General features: G+C 38.6%; 3 protein-coding genes across 3 annotated transcripts; 2 read left to right on the top strand and 1 right to left on the bottom strand.

The window, feature by feature from the left end:
* The first annotated feature begins 462 nt into the window (after positions 1-462).
* Positions 463-4,971, top strand: gck (glucokinase (hexokinase 4)). Its single transcript, XM_053326097.1, has 10 exons — positions 463-611; positions 984-1,146; positions 1,268-1,422; positions 1,609-1,728; positions 1,849-1,944; positions 2,062-2,161; positions 2,258-2,441; positions 3,136-3,291; positions 3,847-4,080; positions 4,173-4,971. The coding sequence occupies exons 1-10, from the start codon at positions 531-533 to the stop codon at positions 4,318-4,320; spliced, it is 1,437 nt and encodes a 478-aa protein (XP_053182072.1). The 5' UTR covers positions 463-530; the 3' UTR covers positions 4,321-4,971.
* Positions 4,972-6,370: 1,399 nt separating this feature from the next.
* myl7 (myosin, light chain 7, regulatory) lies at positions 6,371-7,522 on the top strand. Its single transcript, XM_053324908.1, has 6 exons — positions 6,371-6,466; positions 6,669-6,744; positions 6,881-6,985; positions 7,069-7,147; positions 7,246-7,294; positions 7,418-7,522. The coding sequence occupies exons 1-6, from the start codon at positions 6,431-6,433 to the stop codon at positions 7,520-7,522; spliced, it is 450 nt and encodes a 149-aa protein (XP_053180883.1). The 5' UTR covers positions 6,371-6,430.
* Positions 7,523-10,380: 2,858 nt separating this feature from the next.
* agpat9l (1-acylglycerol-3-phosphate O-acyltransferase 9, like) lies at positions 10,381-18,197 on the bottom strand. Its single transcript, XM_053324697.1, has 14 exons — positions 18,152-18,197; positions 17,555-17,756; positions 17,246-17,312; positions 15,849-15,997; positions 15,559-15,704; positions 13,623-13,697; positions 13,436-13,525; positions 13,239-13,332; positions 13,021-13,136; positions 12,626-12,681; positions 12,328-12,413; positions 12,094-12,222; positions 11,878-11,957; positions 10,381-11,487 (listed from the first exon to the last, which is right to left on the bottom strand). The coding sequence occupies exons 2-14, from the start codon at positions 17,696-17,698 to the stop codon at positions 11,382-11,384; spliced, it is 1,338 nt and encodes a 445-aa protein (XP_053180672.1). The 5' UTR covers positions 17,699-17,756; positions 18,152-18,197; the 3' UTR covers positions 10,381-11,381.
* Between the last annotated feature and the right edge of the window lie 1,727 nt (positions 18,198-19,924).

The following is a 19,924-nucleotide window of genomic DNA, read 5'->3' as shown; positions in this document are numbered from 1 at the left end:
ATATTTTTCAATGATAGGGTCTCCTGCAATTGACATTAGTTGTAGATAAAATATTAGTGAAGATATAAATACATCCAAATGCACTGCTAAAATAAATACATAAAATCTAACTATCCATAAAGTTAAATCATCACACTATAGAAATTAGGTCTCATAGACTTTCGGTTTACTTCTTTTTTAGACTTCTGACTACACTGTGTGTGTGTGTGTGTGTGTGTGTGTGTGTGTGTGTGTGTGTGTGTGTGTGTGTGTGTGTGTGTGTGTGTGTGTGTGCGTGCATGTATGTGTGCGTGTGTGTGTGTGTGTGTGAGAGAGAGAGAGGGAGGGAGAGAGAGGGAGAGAGTGTTTAAACCTACATCTGCAGATGGGGTGAGTTTTCGGAAGAGGTGGGCTGTTGCTGGTGAAGCCAGCCCACTTTACCTGAGCATAAAAACAGCTGAGGTTCTCATTCACTTCACTGGCTTTGCACACACACACGGTGGACACACACTCACGACACACCTAGAAACACACACAGACTCATTTTGAAGATGCCGTGTGTCAGCTCTCATATTGACCAGATGGTGAAGATGCCTTGTCGTTACACCTCTGTGGTTGATAAAATCTACATGGTAAGACTCACTTTTCTGTCTTCAGTTGCAGTATGAAATACCACTTTTGTTCCATTAATTCCTTCTTTTTTTCATTTATGTTTTTTGAGAGGAAATTAACATAGTTGCTACTTTGTCGTGTACTTCATTCATAACATGGTTGGATGTGGTAACTATAGCAGTTTTAGTTCTCTGCACATATTTTTGAATATTTTGTGCAATAAATATTAGATTTTTTGGTTTATTACTTGCTCTTTTCCCATTCTATCTTGTCTACCACTGATTTGTCCTTATTGTTTTTACTGCACCATAATTTAAAACTGAGTGAAAGATCTGCTATTAGTGAGCAAAAAATAAAGGCAGCTCCTGACCTCTTCACATCTTTAATTGCAGGTAGAGCAGATCCTGTCAGAGTTCAGACTGAATAAGGAAGAACTAAAAGAGGTCATGAAGAGGATGCAGCGTGAGATGGTCAGAGGACTGCGTTTGGAGACGCATGAAGAAGCCAGCGTCAAAATGCTTCCCACTTACGTCTGCTCCACCCCTGAGGGATCAGGTATGTACTTTTTTTCAGATAAAATCCTGCTAATGTGATTAATATGTAATCCACTGCTTACTGTATCATCTAGGCAGTGAAAGCCTGTACTTGCACTGAAATGTAATGTGTGTTGTGACAGAGGTGGGAGATTTCCTGGCTCTGGACCTAGGGGGGACAAACTTCCGTGTGATGCTTGTGAAGGTGGGTGCAGATGAGGAGAGGAGTTGGAAGGTGGCGACCAAGACCCAGATGTACTCCATTCCTGAAGATGCCATGACAGGGACTGCTGAAATGGTTAGTGCCTCTGGTATTTTTTTATAACAATTCAGTATCAGTATCAGTATCAATAGTTATTGATTTTTCATTGCTGGTTACCTGTAGTTGTCCACTTGGTTACTATGGTTACTTTTCAAACCTATCAAATGATATTAAAATCTCTAAAATGTCTCTCTCCTGTCTCTCCTTTCTCTCTATTTGCAGCTATTCGACTACATAGCAGAGTGTATGTCAGACTTTTTGGACAAACACCATATCAAGCACAAGAAGCTTCCTCTAGGTTTTACTTTCTCCTTTCCAGTGCGACACGAGGACATTGACAAGGTAGGATATTCTACTATATTGGACAGATTTTTGGTCAATATTAAAACTTTTCTTAAAAAAAAGCTTGCATTTGATTCAGTTTTTTCATACATGTAAGGTAGACGTTCTTCCTTTTCTCAGGGAATCCTACTTAACTGGACCAAAGGCTTCAAGGCTTCTGGTGCAGAGGGAAACAATGTTGTGGGTTTACTCAGAGATGCAATAAAGAGACGAGGGGTAAGTTGCATCAGAAAAAAAACAAAACATTTAACATAATAAACAGAAAAAGAGAGATTTTAACACCTAGTTATCTCATGGTGACTGTAAATACATTGTGATTTTGATGTCATTTAGGACTTTGAGATGGATGTGGTTGCCATGGTGAATGACACAGTAGCTACCATGATTTCCTGCTATTACGAGGATCGCAGCTGTGAAGTTGGGATGATTGTTGGTAAGACGTTGTAAACACACACAAATAAACACACTTCATTACAGAGACATGCAGTTTCAAGCATGTCTAAGGTCTGTATTTCTGGTTTTCCACCAGGCACAGGTTGTAACGCATGTTACATGGAGGAGATGAAGACTGTGGAGCTGGTGGAAGGGGAGGAGGGCCGGATGTGTGTGAACACAGAGTGGGGAGCATTTGGAGACAATGGGGAGCTGGAGGAGTTCAGACTGGAGTATGACAGAGTGGTGGACGAGTCCTCGATTAACCCCGGACAGCAGCTGTGAGTCAAAGATTGCATACACATAGGAAAGCTTTTCATGTATTTGACCCAGCTGTATATATTCTCCATCATCCTGTGTATGCACATGCATTAATGACAAGTATTATTCATCAGGCATTCAGGTTTATAATTATACTTCATTAAAGGTTCTGCAAGTAAGTCATTAACTTGGTTATTTAAAACGTGCCACACACTCTCTTTCTGTTTTTCTGAATTAATCATCCCTCGATGGCATAACTCACCTGACTCTCACCTGAGGTCACTGTGTAGTTCCTAAGGTAACAGCTGTTTTTCCTGAGGATGCCTGTAAATGGTCAGGGCGCTCATACGTCATTGGTCAGTCAGCAGGTGGGGGTGTCAGATTAATGATCCCTCTCTGCTGCTTGCCATAGTCCCTGTCGGCCTAATGGCTGTTTACCTTTTACACTAGCGGCCCCTTTACACAGACTGCTGAGCCGAGCCTCACTCAGCCTCTTAAGCATTGACGTTGCATCCCTCATCCGCTTTCCTTCTTTTCCAGCCTGTGTAGAAAAGGAAAGGTGTTTGCTCATGTGGTTTTTGACGCACTTACAGTATCCTTCCTGTTTCTTTCACTATTGCAATACCCTTTTGTTGTTTTATTGTTGAACCTTTTCTATAAGTATTTCTCTGGTTTTTACTCACATGTCTCTTCTTGTGTTCTTGCATCATGTAGATACGAGAAGTTGATCAGTGGGAAGTATATGGGTGAGCTGGTGAGACTCGTTATGATGAAGCTTGTGAATGAGAACCTGCTGTTTAATGGAGAAGCTTCAGAGATGCTGAAGACACGTGGCAGCTTTGAAACGCGCTACGTCTCTCAGGTGGAGAGGTGAGCATTGATAAGTACCTGCCTGGCTGAAATCATTCACAAGAAACAACTACATCTTTATTAGACGATGCCTTTAAAAAATCATGTGAAGATAAAGAGAACAACTTCAAGATAACTACTTTCTTTTAATGATGCCTAAAAATCTCACAAAAATAAGCTTATAAGTTTATGTTGATGACATAACATAAATAACATACGTTATATACCACAAATATACAGGAAGAAGCTATTTGGCTTGCTTTAATTGTTGCTTGATTTGATAGTCTGATTTCACCTGATTCTAGTTTGAGTCTGTTTGATGTGCTTTACTATTTTTAATTATTGTCAAGCTGTCTTTTTTTATTTTGTTTATTTACCACTGCCATTCTTTTATTTGCTATGTTGCTACATACATCACAATATTATTATTAGAGCAAAACAAAATGACAACATGTCATGTGATATCACTAGAAATATAAGTATTTCTAGTGATATCATAAATTTATATGATGTGCATATACCCATCAATGAACTAAACTAATATTTTCATCTTGTCTTTCCTCCCGTTGTTTTTAGTGACTCTGGGGACAGGAAACAGATCTACAACATCCTGTCATCTTTGGGTTTGCTGCCATCAGAGTTGGACTGCGACATTGTTTGTCTGGTCTGTGAGAGTGTCTCCACTCGCTCGGCTCACATGTGTGGCGCAGGACTCGCTGGTGTGATCAACCTAATGAGGGAGCGACGCAGCCAAGAGGCCCTGAAGATCACAGTCGGGGTTGACGGATCTGTTTACAAGCTGCACCCATGGTAAGGAATGTAATGCCTGTCTGTTAAACTTTTGAATATCTAGATTTTTGGAGATATTCTGCATGTTAAACATACTGTTTTCTTTTTTCTAGTTTCCGTGACAGGTTCCACAAAATTGTCTGGGAGCTCACGCCTCACTGCGAGATTACCTTCATCCAGTCAGAGGAGGGGAGTGGTCGTGGAGCAGCACTTATCTCAGCAGTGGCCTGTAAGATGGCTGCATGTATGCTGACACAGTAAGGGGAGCTGTTAACTGAGCACTGAAGCAAGCTTGGCTGAACTCTTATCTGACATCGTTGATGACTTGTCATCCAAAGATGTGCAGCTCCTTTCTCAGACTGTGTTAACAGGAGGGATCCTTATCACTGGATGATGTTCAGACAAGAAAGCAGCAGACATCTTCATTTATAGACTCCCTGTAGGTAGTATTACACAAGCTTGTTGCAGTTTTAAGATGTTTCTGAACATGAGAATTGGTTGACTGTTGCACTCAACAGCATTAGGTAGCATGAAAGCTTATTTTAAATACAGTACATGCTCCTTTAGTGTCACTGTCTATTGTTTTTGGGTATGGACTGACTTATTTTAAATGTCTGATGTATTATTGATGATGATATGTAATATAAAGCCAGTATAAACTGGTTGATGTACAAGTATTATTTTTTGTAAATGTATGACTAAATTAAATTCACTCTGTTATTGTGTTGTAATTTGTTTGTGAGGAATGACTTTTGTCTTTGGAATTGTATATTTAAAATCAGTGTTTACAACTTCTGTGTATTGGCCAATAAGTTGTAGTCTCATATGTGCATAATAAAATGTACTTTGAATGTTAATAAGCTAAACTGTAAATAAAATTGCTTAATTATAAACTATTGTGTTTTATTTTCATGCTCATATCTTGCTAAATATTTTATATTATATTTGATGAGATTTCTGCACTTTTTTTTCTTTCTTTTTTTTACTTTGTCAGCTCATGGCCAAATGTCCAGGGTCCAGCACCATTAAAGCACATAAAACAGTACTAAATTAGAGACTTTCCAGTAATGTAATGCACCATTGATGCAAAGATAATTTGCAGCTAGCAGTGTCGTAATCCTGTTAGTGTTCTATTATAGAGATAAAAACCTATTAAACATGAGTGTAATATCTTCTTTCCTGTTAATGCAACAATTTGGAGGTTTTATTTCAGAAACACATTTGAAAATGGATCCCAGAAAACAAGTTAATCTGATCATATATACAGAAATAGCAGCTATTCACATGTTGGTCATTATTTTATATTATCATTGTACTATTGTATTATTATACAATGAGGTTTTTGATAGTCATGGCACCATCATTCCATCTACAATTAACATGTACGTATGTCTGCTACAACTCTAACATACAGGCAACATTTATTCATTCATCATTCGTTCATCATTTTATTTTTCATAGTCACCAAATTTTGTTTTTCCTGATGGTTTAAATGACATTGTTATAAACAAAGATAAAACCCAACATTTGTAACAATTAGGTCAATACATTTTTGATTAATGACAATACTTATGTTACTGTAAATACATGTATTTGATGTGTTATGACATGAGTTGCTGACCATTTCTATTACTTTTCATCATGATTTGGTGCATTATTGGGATGGCTCTCAGAATTTAGATGAATCATATAATCATAATCATCATGTTGAATCATATAATACTGGCCAAAAGTTTGTACTAACACTCCATACAAAACACACACAGAAGCTGCCATCAGAGCTTGATTTATCCTCTAAGGAATAACTTAATTTGGTGGAGTGACTGTCAAATGTCAGAGGTCACTCTGTCCTGTTTCCTCTCTGCTATGCCATATCTCTATTTTCCAGCCCAGAGGAATCCTGCTTCACCTCTTATCAAGTCTCTTTGGTGACACACAGAGAGCAGTTGTGGCCATGTAAGGGACTGTGCTTTCACCATGGGTTATTATAGGAGGGCAGAAGATAACATGGGCCAGACATAAAACCCACCCCAGCATCACACCTCGGCTGGGAGTCCACACAGGATCACACACAGACATGGTAAGTCGATCATAGTCTTGGTAACTCAAAAACAATCTGTTCAAACTGTTTTGAAACCTAATTAAATGGCAAAAACTACTGCAGACATGTTATAGTCGAAGCTGTAATTCTTCTACTGGTCATTTTTATACATAGATACTAAAACTGAGAACCTGCAGTGAAAAAGAGCTTGAAAACACACCGGCATTTTCCTTTTGTTGACTGATTTTGTGTTCACCCTCTTAGGCAAGTAAGAAGGCCTCCAATAAGAGACAGAGGGGAGGACAGAAGTCTTGCTCCAATGTATTCTCCATGTTTGAGCAGTCACAGATACAGGAGTTCAAGGAGGTACAGTGCACTATGTGGTCCTGCTTGGGGTGACACAAAATAGATTTACTGTGACTTATGACTTTTATCAGAAGAACCTTCTGTACTAACAAGTCATTTTATCACAAAATCATGCAAGGAAAGGACGATTTTTATTAAATTCAGCAGATGATGGAGCCTCTATTTGAATCATAAGAATTATATTCCATGATTTATCCTATAGGCTTTTGGCTGCATTGACCAAGACAGAGACGGTGTTATCAAGAAACAGGACCTAAGGGAGACATATGGACAACTGGGTATTTTCTTTTTCTGTTACTTCTTTCTTATCTTAAAAAAAAGACAAGCTCTGCCAATGAAACCTTCTCTTGTTGTCATATTTATGACATTTGATTAATTTACTGTGTGTGTGTCTTTCTGGTGTGTATGTAACAGGAAAGCTTAATGTCAATGATGAGGAGCTGGATGGCATGCTGAATGAAGGGAAGGGTCCCATTAACTTCACTGTGTTCCTGTCTCTGTTTGGGGAGAAACTCAACGGTGAGAACCTTTTGAGAACAAATCTTTGGATTGTCTATGTTGTACTCTCAGATGATGCTCACTGATTCTCTGATTTCCTGCAGGGACTGACCCTGAAGACACCATACTTGCTGCCTTCAAGCTGTTTGATCCTAACGCGACAGGCTTTGTTAATAAAGACGAGTAAGAGAAATGAAGTGTATTAACTATCATGTTCAACTTTGTCATGTTAGCATCTTGTTAAAGTTACCCTCTCCTTTTATCTTTTTTGTCTTGTCCAGGTTTAGGCGATTACTGATGAACCAGGCTGATAAATTTTCAGCAGAGGAGGTTTGAGTTTTCTGTTAAAGTTGTGACAAACTCTCAAACATTTATTTGGTACATATTTGCATTTCTATGTCCATTTTGGACTACTGAGTTCACCAGGCACATTGTCTCTTCTTAAAATTTCAGGTGGATCAGGCTTTTGCTCTCGCTCCAATTGACCCAGCCGGCAACATCGACTACAAGTCGCTCTGCTACATCATCACACACGGAGATGAGAAGGAAGAATCCTAACAAGGATTATTGTCCATGTAGTCAGCTCATACAGGTCATCTAAACATGCTAATGTCGCTTGTTATGAGACATGTCATTAAAATGCATTAGTGGCTGTTGAAATATCTGATTTGTCTAACTTTCTTTTAGGGGAAAAAGTGGCTGTAATAAATACTGTGTTTGTATTGAATAATGGCTCCCTTCTTTGTGCCATTGAGAATAAAGTGTTAGGCTCTTCATTAGCTTCTTCGTTAATTACAAATGCATATTCTATCAAGCAACACTGTGCAGTATATAAATTGAAATGATATTGTAAAAGAAAAATGTCAAATCACACAAGGCAATGATTAGCAAAGAAATATCTGTTAAAGTCTTTGATTATTTTAAAGAACAGCTAAATTAATCAAGAATTACAGTATTTGGGTCAGTATTCTAAAAATTAAGGAGGGATACATATAGAGAAGAAATATATGGACAATTCAAATTTAGATTATTTTAATATTTTTGGTTAATTTTAAGAAAATGTGTTTAACACTTAACTTTAAGTCCCCTAATCTACAATTTATAAGACACATACAAACATTTTATATGTGGTTTATAACACACATAGTAGTAGTAATAATGATTTTGATGCAGATACTGATGTTCATGTACAGTAACAGTCAAAAATGTGGACACACCTTCCCATTCCATTATAAAAATGTCTTTAGCTCCTCCTGTGGGCATAAGTGTATACTCATAGTAAAGTAAAAAACTATTTTAATATAAAATAAATATAAGAAAACTACCATAGGATATATTAATCAACACTAATCAACATCTGCTCATATACCTTCTTATACCTACATTATAATACATGCATTAAATATCTGTATAGCCTACTGCTAATAAATGCTACTGTAAATAGGGCTTAAAGTGTTGTTATCCTTGTTCTACTGTAAATGTTATTCTTCTGTATAAGTTATGATGACCATGGTGAATGCCTTTCAGGACCAAGCGGATAAACTCAAAAATGCATGTCATCCATCTAAAAGTAAGGCGTTTTTTTCTCGGTCAATGATGTTTAACATACTGCTTGTAAAGGACAGTTCCTAAATATTCTGCAGTAAAATGCTTCATGGGGCCCCTACTGCAGTTCCATTCTTCTGGGGTTCCGTTGCCATGGATACAACAACAAACATCCACATAAACTCTCACAGCCACATTTTCCTCCTCACACAGCAAACAGCCGGTCAACAACAAGACAGGAGTGTGTGAAGTCCTGCAAGGCAAGCTCCACTTTCAGCACAATTCCAACAGCAGAGTCACATCCCAAATGACTGAGTTTATTTTTGATATCTGAAATCTGCAGTTCTATTGACAGAGATGCCTATTGCATCTGGAGCAGCGGGCAGGGTGGATGTAGGAGCGGGCCTACATACAGGCACAACATGGACAACAGACGGACAGAGGATGAACACCAAATTTACCAACAGGGACTGTGACTCTTATCTCCTACGGTGGGTAGATTACTGCTCAAGTGTGCTGAGATGTAAAATTAAACAGATGAAGGCTCACAGTGTTTTGCATAGCACAGAGAATATTCTCTTTCAAAACATATTACAGGTATGTTGATGCATGAAATAAATTTGAAGAACTCATGTTTTCTTTAACTGATAATAATATACTAGATAAAGGCCCAATTTACCACCTACTGCAACCTTAAAATTGCAGGTATATTCACAAAAAACTCAAAAGTTTTCCATGCAAATGGAAAAAAACACCATTTTATGATTGAAATGTGATCCTAAACTCATTTCTCTGTTTTTCAGCAGATAATTAACCATGGGTAGTTACGGGTATCATCAACTAATGCAACTATTTAAAAAAAAAAAAAAAATGCCTTCAAGAAACACCAGGTGTATGTAATGTGATAACAGATTGTTAGAGAGTGTAGAAACCATCAGGTTAAATTAAGTAAAACTCCAGAAGAATTATCACACAGCAGCTTTAACTAACATACATGGGCTTTTATTGCTTAAGAGAGCGGCTTAATCCAAATACTGCCCACCTGAATCAACAAACCTGTTTGTCATCTGACCTGCAAGGAGGATGACACAGATGTGAGGCACTAATCTGGCTCATAAATATTTCAGTGTACAATTTGTCTCTCCTGACTGGTTCACTGAAAGGAAAAGACAGGACCTCAAAGGCTGGGTGTCATGTCCACCATCCATCATTTCCATTGCTAAATCAAATTAAATACAGTTTATTTGTCATGACATGTAATCTCAATCGTATTTGCAGATATCAGGAAAAAAAGAAAAACGAAGGTAACTTATTAAAGGTAAGTGATCAATTTAGAGGATATCAGACACAAAGTGATGCTGTGTGATGCTTCACGTGATCTAGTAGTGATCTGTTTGTTTTGGCACAGGGCACACAGGGTAACGCAGATGATCCATGTCAACAGATGACTGACGGTGAGCACACTGAAAATTTAAAGATCCCCTCCAGTCATGTTTAATTCAGACAAAAATCCTCTGCTTGGAATAATAAATTGTCTGACATGCTATTTCCATTACAATAAATTCAATCACCTTGCTAAAAATCCTTAAAATTACATCTTTTTAAAGTTAGGTACTGGCTTTAAACTAGATGTGATCATGCAAATCCTGCTCGTAGGTACATCCCTTTAACTCCGATTTCTTAGTGAGCAGAGAGAAACGTTCCACTTTCAGCAGATGAATGTGAAAACAGCCTTCAAGTGTCAAAGTGCACATACATCACTCTGCTCAGTGAAGCGCAAACATCCAACTAAAGGAAGATGAAGACTTTTGACTGGAGGGGGACTAAACAAAATATCAGGATCAACATACACACACACACACACACGGGTACAGTGAACTTCTAATGAACTCCTCTTTAATTTGCTTTAAGGGGCCACAGATGGGAACCCATACAGGAAAGGAGACAGTGAGGAGAAACCTTCAGGAAAACCACGCAGTGAAGAGAGATCCAAAAAGTCTCGGCTGTGCATTCTCCTATAAAGCCGTCACACTTCATGAGGACGTTTAATGTGTTTTTACACACCCACACATTATCATTATCATCAGTATTATTGAAGTGCCAAACCTTGTGTTTCTGCTTGTGGGTGAGGGGATAAGGATTCCAAAAAAACACTGTGCAAGAAGTTTCCCTTTTGAGTACCTAAAATCTAAGATATATAATGCCAACCAGTGTTAAAAAACAAACAAACAGCTAGGAAACATAACTGCAAGGGTGCATATCAGTGTTAATTTTTTTTTTTTTTTTTACAGTAAAACACTATAAGATCAAAATACATAAAACCTACATTCAAATGCTCTTCAGTGTTTTCTCTTTGTGTCTATACATTAAATAATGCCACATTATGTTATAAGACAAAAAACCTACAAAGTACCTCTAGGGTATTTTTATACTAGCATAATCACACCACTGATATCACATTTGTAAACTAAATTCTTTTTGAAAAAACAATGAGCAGCACGGCAACAAGTCGATGTTCATGTTGCCAGTTTTTCTATTGGCTTCACTGCAATCACACAATTCATTCATTGAGAGCATTTGATCAGCATTAACATTCAATCAAAACAGTAGCTACCTTTAACAGCAGTAAAAACAAAGCGATTATCCCTTTTCACAGTCAGTCTGCTCCTCATGGAATTCAATATTGCACTTGTGTTTTCTGTGAATCATTGAGACTCTCCTCTCGGTTAGCTGTACCAAAGTTTTCAGAGTGTTTCAGTCCACTTGGCAGTGTTCTTTTTTTTTAGCTCCAGCTAATGAGAAAACAGCCTATTTCTGGTATATATTCTCCAAAACCGGGCCTTGTGCATGTCCATCATACTGGTTGTGATTCTCAGTCACTGTTGCTGCTGTCGTCACCCACCACCATGCTGCTGTATTGCTTCTGCTGCTCCTGTTTGAACGACTCCTTCACCTTTGCTCTCTTGAGGCCTCCATCCCTGCAGGGACAACCAGGTGCAGACAAGACAAACTGAGAGTGATGCTGATCTTTTAAAACACATACAACAGACTGTATGATCAACATCAATATGTTAATTTCATGTGAAAAAAGGGACTACTTTTGGAGATTTCTCATATTTGGCATTCAGTTGAAGGACTGCATGGTCCTTTGTGGGTTAAAAATGTTATCACTCATATGGAAGCCTTTTAAAAAACTATTAGGGGAACTTGAAACTTAAGTTAATAAAATTATTTCATCCCTTAGTTGTGATATTCTATGTCTGTTTTATCTAGAGGAAAAAAGAGGTGGAAAATACTCATGGAGACAGAAAATCCCATCACATAACAGAAATAATAATCAATACAGGAATGACAGAAGGTAAACTTACCACTGTAGATCCACCAGCCCTCCCTGGTGAGCGATGGCTGACTTAACCCTGTTGGCAAACTGGACAGCATCTTCCCCCTCCTGCCATTTTTGAATAAACAATGAAGTCATGATGTGTGTGTGTACATATATGGATGGATGGGGGAGGCACTTGTGGGATGTACACGTGGCTTTATGCATGCATGTGCTCACGTGCATCAGCACATGTTATACACACCTGTTGGTGCATGGCTGGCAGATACCAGACATTACAGACGAGGGCCCAGCTGGTCATCATCCTCAGCAGGTAACTGACCATGCTGTACTTGGAACTGTTCCAGAAAGCATCTCCAAACTTTGGGTCATACTAAAAAATAAGTTGAATAAAAATGAATTAAAAAGTGCAGTGAAGAAATACACTTTCAAATGTGGAAGCTAGAAAGCCAGAAGAATCAAGATAGTACTGAAATACCTTAATGGCAACAGGGTAGATTGTTGCTCCAATCTCAAAACTTCCCTTCTTAAACATCATGACAGATGTGTTGTTGACACAGGTTCCTGTAGAAACCAGAGATCAGTACATCAAAGGAGACAGCGCTGTGTGAGCTCTGTCCAAACCCACAAAAAGTAGCTGCTCATTTGTCACTGCTCAGTGGCCAGACTGCTATCAGGCACCAAGCTAAAATAACAACACTCACTGAGTCTTGTCTTTGATGATACAAAGAAAAACACCACACTGGTGTGGATAAAATAACTGTCTTTTTACTTACCCTCTGGAAATATCAATATGGGAAGCTTTGTCTTGTCATTCACATGATCCCTCAACCTGGAAGCAACACAAAGGTAATGGAAACCATTTCCCGACTACACAATGACTACATATTGCACTTTTTTTCCCCACATTAAATATCAAACATCTGGAATGACTGTCTGGGTGAAGATGGGATATAATGAGATGAAAGATATAAACTGGATGAGTCACTGTTCAGTAGCAGCTTTCCAAAACATATCTGTTCTTGCTTGAATGATAAGATTTTACTGCCAGGAAAATCTCACAACCAAAACAGCAACAGCAGGAAAATATTGGCAAGAAGGTCATTTCATTCTTAGACATGCAATGACAAGCAAGCAGAGACACACTGCAGTTAGAAAGTGAAAAACTGACCTTTTAGCCACCAGGTGGCGATCTTTCATCTCTGCCCTCTCAAACCAGACATGGGGACAGGATCTTACCATGGCTCTCTGGAGGATTCCCATCAAACCTCCGTGTACCTGACCTACCTGACAAACACATTTTGACGATCACAGAAAAATGTCATGGTTTAGCATGACAAACAAAAATATTACCAATTTGAATTCAAATGTTGGCTGGTTTCCACCTACCATAGCATAACACCCATCATTGCAGAGTATCACAATGTCGATAGGGGAGGTGTGATTGGCAACACAGATTCCTCCTTTGTTTGGTTTATTTTCCCTTTTTTTCCAAGGTGTAAACATGAAGTTAGTATTTAAAATGAAATATATTCTTTATATCTGTTATATTAGATGTTAGAAAGTAAGTGAGGATGCTCACTTACCTGTTGTGGTAGTGGATGGTGGCAGAGAGTCCTCGAGCACAGATCCTGTAGCACATGACATGGACCCATTCACTGAGCCAGAACTTTATCCTAAAAACAGACATTTTCACACATGTAAGCAAGTAAACACACATGAAGAAATTAGCGATGTACATGGAAAATTGGGATGGTTATATCTTGTGATCACCTCCAATTTGGGAGCAGTCCAACAGCAGATGTTCCAATAACTAACCAGGTGAGGCCAATGCAGGCCAGCGTTATCCTGGAGAGAGTGTAAGATAATAATTCCTACATGTTCCAGCAGCAACAACAAATAACTTCATTTACATAGCTTTTTTCATGTTACAAAATGCATTACAAAATGCGTTACAAAGACATGAAAAGAGAAATTCCATGATGAAATTGATACAGTAATAATAACAAGTGAGGTATGAATCATTAAAACAGAGTAAAAACTAATCAATAAATGCTTCAAGAAAAAGCAATCCTGAAATAATGTGTTAATGTGTTATTAAGGGGAGATTTAAAAGAGGAAACACAGCTAGCCTGCCTGATCTCCTCCGGCATGTCGTTCCAGAGTCGCAGGGCTTTGACTCCAAAGGCTCAGTCTCCTCTGGTTTTTAGCTTTGATCAAGGAATTACTAACAGACCTCTGCCGGAGGATCTCAGGCTGCATTCATGCTTGTAAGGGGTTAGTAAGTCAGTGATTTAAGCATGGCCAAGCCCTAAACATGCATTAAAAGGTAATCACTGACATTTTTAAAATCAATTCTAAAATAACCAGTGTAGAAATGCTAAAGTATGCGTTATGTGGACCCTTATATTGGATTTTGTTAGTAGTCTTGCTGCAGCATTTTGAACTAGTTGAGGCTTGGCGACGTTGTATTGAGTGATATAGGAATATAGCGATTTACAGTGGTCTCTGCATGATCCAATGAAAGTGTGAAAGACAGTTTCCAGATTTTTAACAGATAAAGATCGAATTATATTATATTATGTTGTTTCTGAAACACAAATGAATGACTGACTTCGCCTGTTGGTCAAAATTAAGCTTGTTACATACAACATGACAGAGAACCAGATAGAAGTGTGGGAAGTAATGCTCACCAGAGGGGTCTGGAGCTGTGATAATGGCTTTTGATTTATCTAAGTTTAACTGAAGAATGTTTTGAGAGAGCCAGTTTTTAACATCTGCAAAACAGGATTGTTTTTTGACCAGTTGTGTTGTGTTGTTGGGAGTCAAAAAAGGGAGTGGTCAGCATAAAAAATGAGACTTCTAAAATATATGACTTAGAGGTAACTCAGTGGAGAATAACAAAGGCCAAGGGCTAGGCCTTGAGCCACTCCATAGGAGAAATAAAAATGGTGGAGGATTTAAAGTCATCAATTGCCACACAAAATTAGAAATTATTGCTGAGAGCAGCTGATCTCAAGCTAGCCTACATCATCTAATGGCTCAGCTGATTCCACTCTATGCTGTCAATTGGCAAATCTCATACAGGGCGTCTTTTTTAAAAGCTGCTTCAAACTGCAAGCCACTTGCAACCCACCTCCACCCCAGCACCTCCTTACATGCTGTGTCTGTCTTAAAAAATGTAATTCTATTGTCACTGTTGCCTGCTCTGTTCTGTACCTGTGGTCTTTGTTGCTGGTCTCCCTGCCTTGGGCTTTCCATGTAGGCACATGGGAGGGCAGGGAGGTCCGGTGGGGTCTTTACTGCTGGTCTCCCTGCCTTGGGCTTTCCATGTAAGCACATGGAAGGTGAGTGACCTCCCAGAACAGAGCCATACCACCAACTATAACTACTGTAACTGCCAATAAATTTTTTCTTTTTGACTAAAGTGGTCTTGACTGATGATTTTTTTTTAAGTCAAAGGGCAGCATTAAACATTTGCAGTGCACCGCTTAGTGTAAATGTTACTCATTTATATAAAAAGACACTGTCAAGCTGTTCATTTTTACAGATTACATTTTTGCATTTTCAGCCAGAACAAATGGTTCTTAGGTTCCACTCACTGAGGTTTGTCTCAACCTTTGACATTATTCCTGCATGGAGAGCACCTCTCCCTTCATATCACTACAGCTGAATTTTGGTTTCAGTAAATTGTGAAGTATCCGTGTACCTGAGTGGGGCAAGGATGCAGTATCTCACAAAGATGCCGAAGCCGTAAACCAGTGTCAACCTCAGACTGATGTACTGGAAATCGTTGTTTGTGCGAGTCAGCAGGTTCCACAATACCAGCTCCTCTGAACTGAACCGCTGGGTGACCTGAATTTCAAATTAAATTAAAAATTAGAGAACGATAACCTGACCACCTAAAGTCTGGAATGAATAATCAGGGATTACACATTACTTATACGAATTTGTGATCTTGGTATCATCTATCTAAAATAAAGTTATTTTAAAAAGTACCTCATCCTCTACAATACTCTCAATTCCTCTCCGACTGAAATAAAAACAGTCACTAAGTGTAAAATTGCCGCCGTCTGGGGGTTTGGGGCGACTCCGTCTAAGTTCCTCTAACTCTTTCTCCATAGAGCCATCGTCCCTCTGGATGAGACCTGACACAGACACACACACACAGGCAGTCATAAAAGTCAACATCTGATAGGGCATATGATCTTAGCGGCAATCTGAAAGATAAATCGGGCTTTCCATATCTCTTATTGTACGGTGGTGTTGATAGTGATGAAAGATAAAATGATTTGAATCAACAGAGTAAAAATCAAAGTTCAATCTCTGAACAATAAAACATGCTATGTGTGTTAGAAAATGAAACAACTGAAATAAATGACCACAATAAATCAAAGCATTAAATGTACTTCAGAGGAAGGAGATGTGGCATGTGTCACATAGCAAGATAAATGACAAAGCAGAAGCCTCATCAGCAAATTGCATCATAAAGCATGGACTTTCCAAGAAAATTTATTAAGCCAATAAAGTGCATCAAGAAATGACCTAAAAATGACCTTGCACCTCTTGACTTGTAATACATAACAGTAACATGATAGGTGAGCTGCTCACAGAGCAATTTCAAGTAATGGTGATTACTCTGCCTGAGACTTAACATTGTCCTCCTTTCAGGTCTCAGAACAGTTAAGAGTTGGCTTCAACTTAGACTCCACACTTTCTGATAAAACAGAGCTCAAAGTCCAGAACGTGGGATGGCAGACTCTGTATTCAATATTCAAACAAAAGCTTCAAACAATGTCTGGTTTATCTCTGTTACTGAGGCTCTTTCACTGCTTATGTTCATTGTCCATTTTAAAAACGGTAACAGTCACACAATTCGGATATGCAGAGGCCAGGTTTTGATGACATAACTAATGTTTTTATGTGCTACAGCCAGGGATACCACACTGTGCAGCTTGCTGACTGATAAGGCGCTGAGAAAAGTGAGATAAGCAGGGTTCCCAGGACATCTTCACCTTGTTTCCTATCATAAATGTTAACTGGTTAACTGTGCCACAGAGCCATACACAGAGATTGCTCTGAGTAGAATGAGCAAACCTGTAGTGCAACATAAAACCATTCAAACCTTCTAGTTAAGGCCACAGGCCAATCAACCACTGAGCCCTTTTGTCTGTATGCAAATGAAAAAAAGCATTCCTCACAGGTACAGGTAAATCAATTTCTCTTTCTACTCTGGGTAATAACACTGCAAAATGCCAGCCCAGGCTTGTAATTTAATATCTTATGAAATCCAATATTGCAACACAACACATATATGTCACTAAAACCCTATATTTCACAACACAGGATATGACACTATCAAACAATCTATCTATTTCAAACATCTGTCTACTCACCATTAGATGCAGAGGCTTTGAGTGCTTGTTCTTCTGTATTTGCCTTCTGTATCTTCAGAGTGGCCCACTGAAGAGGAATATATTGTCATTCAATCAGTCAATCTTTATTTGTATAGCACCAAATCACAACAAAGTCATCTCAAGGCACTTTACACATAGAGCAGGTCTAAACCGTATTCTTCAGATATTGTAACTGTTTAGATGTTTAAATGGTTTGCTTTTAAGTCATATGTTGACCGGTGGATGACATTGAAAATATCTGCCTAAAATGCACATTTTCAAGGGAATGTGAAATGATAATACGATTACCTCTAAGGTTTTGACCAGGATGGTCATGTATGTCTCAGAGATGCCCAGTGAGAAGCCAAACATGGCTGGGATCATGATGAGGAAGAAAATGAGGTAAAGCCAAATCTTCAGCACCCAAAGGGTCATTGCCCACAAGTCCTCCATCTTTACTGTATTCCCTGAGGTAAACAAGTGCAGCTTGTTGCGCAGATGTTGTGTTTTCCTGAATGAGAGAGGGGGAAAAGTGTGTTTTATCTTTTTCACTTGTGTCAACAAAGACAGGCAGGGCAGATCCATCAGAAAACAAACTACTTGCCAGTACATGAAGGTCAACAACAACCACCACAATGACAACAGAAGTTGTAATAAAAAGTTTAAACACTCACGTAATTTAACTAGGAATAAAACCTCAATGGTCTCAGAAACACACAAATTAGCTAAGACCACAGGAATACCGACAATCAATATCACTTGACAATAAAAACGCATCCATTAATACCCAAAATACAAGCCTGGATTAAAAGATTGCTACAATATTAAACATAATCACGACTGCATTATGACTGTTTGCCTACAACCACGAGCGCCATTATCCTAAGACCTACGAGTTCGCCTTACCTGTCAAACTTTAGTGCATGTTCTTCCCCCTTTCAGAGTAACTCTGATGACTGCAAAGGTGGAGTAAATACGCCCATTTACTACTGGAGCAAAGGTTACCCCGCTGCGTCCAACAGCGCCCCGCTGCGTAATGAGAGGGAAGCGCGGACACGTGGATCTGGACTTCATCCAGTCAGCCTCATAAATGAATATTTTAATAATATTTTTTACACAACATCCTGGAAAGTGAACCTTGTATATTTTTCCATCTCACAATTAAAGATATGCAGCTACTTGTTTGTAGGACTCTGGCAACAAAATGAACAAATATAAATAATTGCCTGATGCCAGTTTGACAGAAACAAAATAGGCCAGAGATCCAAGATCCACTTACTTGGCCTTTCCATAGCTTTCAGCTAGGCTTGTGGCCTTTATCAGCAGATTACTTATTTTTAAAAAAAATTTGGTCAACTTATTACTGAAAATATAAAACATGCAATCTGCATGTTACTTGGTTCATCAATTTAATTGTCTTTTTCTATTTTCTTGTGTCTTTTTTGTATTTATAATGATATTTTTTAGAGCCTCAGCCTGTGACCTGACTGCTAAACTGACTGGCCTTATATTTGCAATTGCATTTTGTAAAACAGCATTGCTAATGAAATGTCAAAAAACCTGTCAGAAATGCAACTCACCACAACACAGGGAAGCCTTTATGAGGAATGCAGCCACACTGTCTTTGTGTAAAAGGCTCTCTCTCCCACCTAAGACTAACAAAAGGTCCTGATTATTTTCCAGGTTCAGACATTTCACAGTCTGTTGCACATTACTGTAACAGGGGACTTCAGGGGGTCAGTTTGGGTAATGTCTCTGGGAATGATAAGAGGGCGATTCATTCTGGGATTGAACCTAATCCAGAGAGATTTCTGGACCATAACCAGACTTCTTGGGAAAGATACATTTAGAAAAGAAAACTACCTGCCACAGTAACATACATAAATATCTCATATGATGACGCAAGGCACATGAAAGTCTATCCTCTCTTCCAAAAATATGCAATCACTTAGATACACAGTTGTGAGCAATAAGGTGTAACATGTTATACTGCTGTTAATAAATCAGACAAATTGCCCTGCAATTTTACAACAGGAAGACATTCCAGGTGTGCAGAAACTCTCTAGACGGCAAACTATTTGTCCTTTATTGTTAGGGTGTGTCAGTTCCAATAAGGGAGCGCTTGTTAGTTCTAAAATAACCGTTTTTAATGTTTAAGCCTTAACACAATGGGCTTACAGCTTTCACTGAATGCTGGTTTTATTTGGTCCTTTTCGGGGAACACCCCAGTGCAGCCCATTAATGTTGTTATTGTTGCTCTCTTGTTCTTAAAGCAGGGGAGGGAGAGAGGTTAGGGTCAACAGAGATAAACTTAAAGCTCTGTGGTCAGAATCTGTGCAGGAATGTCTGCTATCAGCATTCAGACTTATTTATAAGAAGGCTCAACATTTTCCATTTTTTGATCTTTTTTCATCTCCAAAATAGATTTCTGAGAGACTGGAAAAATCTAACATAAGTCCTCCTGTTTACAGTTAAAGCTGCTGCCCCATTAACCAACAGTTTTATGTTCAGCCAGAGCTGCAGGACGTAATTCAAGTCTTCCTTGACCCACATTTTGACTTTAACCTGATTTTAAAAAACAAAACAAAACACTGCAGTAGATGCGTCTGTGGTAGGTCCATGTCTATCAGTGCTTTTATACAGGCTTACAGGACAGATAGACAGACAGATAGATAGATA

The sequence above is a fragment of the Scomber japonicus genome, chromosome 9, assembly GCF_027409825.1.
Source record: "Scomber japonicus isolate fScoJap1 chromosome 9, fScoJap1.pri, whole genome shotgun sequence".
Classification (NCBI taxonomy): Eukaryota; Metazoa; Chordata; class Actinopteri; order Scombriformes; family Scombridae; genus Scomber; species Scomber japonicus.
Note: the sequence above shows the minus strand (reverse complement) of the source record. Positions and strands in the feature narration are given on the sequence as shown.